Source organism: Fukomys damarensis, unplaced genomic scaffold (assembly GCF_012274545.1).
Source record: "Fukomys damarensis isolate Sample0158 unplaced genomic scaffold, DMR_v1.0_HiC HiC_scaffold_24, whole genome shotgun sequence".
Classification (NCBI taxonomy): domain Eukaryota; kingdom Metazoa; phylum Chordata; class Mammalia; order Rodentia; family Bathyergidae; genus Fukomys; species Fukomys damarensis.
In genome coordinates this window covers 39534220-39535733 of record NW_022900936.1, presented here as the reverse complement: position 1 = coordinate 39535733, position 1514 = coordinate 39534220, and the positions used below count along the sequence as shown (strand labels likewise).

General features: G+C 36.0%; 1 protein-coding gene across 1 annotated transcript in view; it reads right to left on the bottom strand.

Moving 5' to 3' along the window:
- Positions 1-787: 787 nt before the first annotated feature.
- Nsun3 (NOP2/Sun RNA methyltransferase 3) overlaps positions 788-1514 on the bottom strand; it is a 59008-nt gene continuing 58281 nt past the window's right edge. The window contains exon 6 of the mRNA XM_010602897.2: positions 788-1218. Coding sequence (XP_010601199.1) covers positions 939-1218 — 280 coding nt within the window. The 3' untranslated portion in view covers positions 788-938. The remainder of the gene's footprint in view (positions 1219-1514) is intronic.

The window sequence follows — 1514 nt, the reverse complement described above, 5'->3', positions numbered from 1 at the left end:
AGGCATTTCCCTCTTGTGCATTAATATGGGACATCATACTCTCATATAATATTTTATCACACAGTGAAATAAGAGCCTCTCCAGATTGCAACTGTAAGATAATCAGATTCTGTAGTGCTCATTATAACTGCAATTATGTAACAAAACTCTCCAAATATAGTTCAGTTATTGCAGTTATTAATCATTCTGGTTTTGTTTCAAGTACTTGCTTTATAGCTGCTGGATAGACTCTCCATTATTCTACAAGCTGAATGTCGAAAGTCAAATACGTGCATGCGAATCTGCTGTTCCAAAAACCTTTCAACATAATATACCCTTTCAATTAGTATCTGTGAACTTAAAAAAAAAATTAGGGAAACAAACCTGGTGTCAATAGTCACTGACTTTTGCAATAAACAGAAGATAGGTCTTAACAGAAAACAACTTTGCAAATAGGAAGCCTCTTCTGCTACAACTATAAACTGTGCTGCTTAAGAAGTTAGCCTTAGAATAACAATCAGTTCTTGAAAAGAAGAAGAAGAAGAAGAAGAATCTGTACATTTGGTAAGGAGGAAAACACTAAGAGTGCTTGCAAAGGAGCATTTTTAAAGGTTCAAAAGCACCACGGATAGAATCTTGGACAGAATGCAGTTCTAAACATTGTATTTAAAAAAAAAAACATGTATTCTCATTAACTTAACTATAAAATAACAAGAGACAGTGGATTTATTAAACAGAACGAACACCATCTGTACCACCTTAAATCATTGCTACAGATATATCTCTAGGAAAATATATACCTAAATAAGTTTTAAACCTAACTTCTGAGATGCTAAAGTATTAAATTAATAGGATTCCAAACTGATCAAGGGAAAGCGACTGTATAATTATTTAAACAGTAATAGAGACTTCAAAAGAATAAATACAGTAATATATCAAGATGGTTAACAAAATTCATGTCACCATTTTCCCATGCTGTGTAATTTTTTCAGTTTAGCTACATACATTGGGCCCCAGACTTTGCCCTTATCTGGAATCACCAAGAGCCCACATTCTTGGCCAGTGGGAGAAAATGTGAAGTCTTGGGAGCAATTCTTTGCGATTGCCCTAAGGTCTATCGGCACAATGTTATTGCAGGAGTTTAAAACTTCATTGATTACATCTTGATTTTCTGCCTTGGAAAGTGTGCATGTAGAGTACACAAGTAACCCTCCTGGACGTAGGGATTTGATTGCAGACCTGAATGTAAACAGAACAATGAGCTGTGTTGGATACATTAGGAGAAAAGGGGTCTGAGAGTAACAGATAACACACTGAGAAGTAATCTTGCTCAGACTCAGACTGCAATGACTCTGGAGGATTTCTACTTTATACCTCATTCTTTCTAACTTACTCCTGATGACTAGGAAAATGGTAATCAGGTCAATCAAGATAGAAAGGACAGCCTGCACCGTGACCAGCATCCAGTGGAAGGTGGAAGGCAGAGCTCTGGGACAGCTGCTAGGAACCCCTTCTTTTTTTTTTTTTTTTTTTTT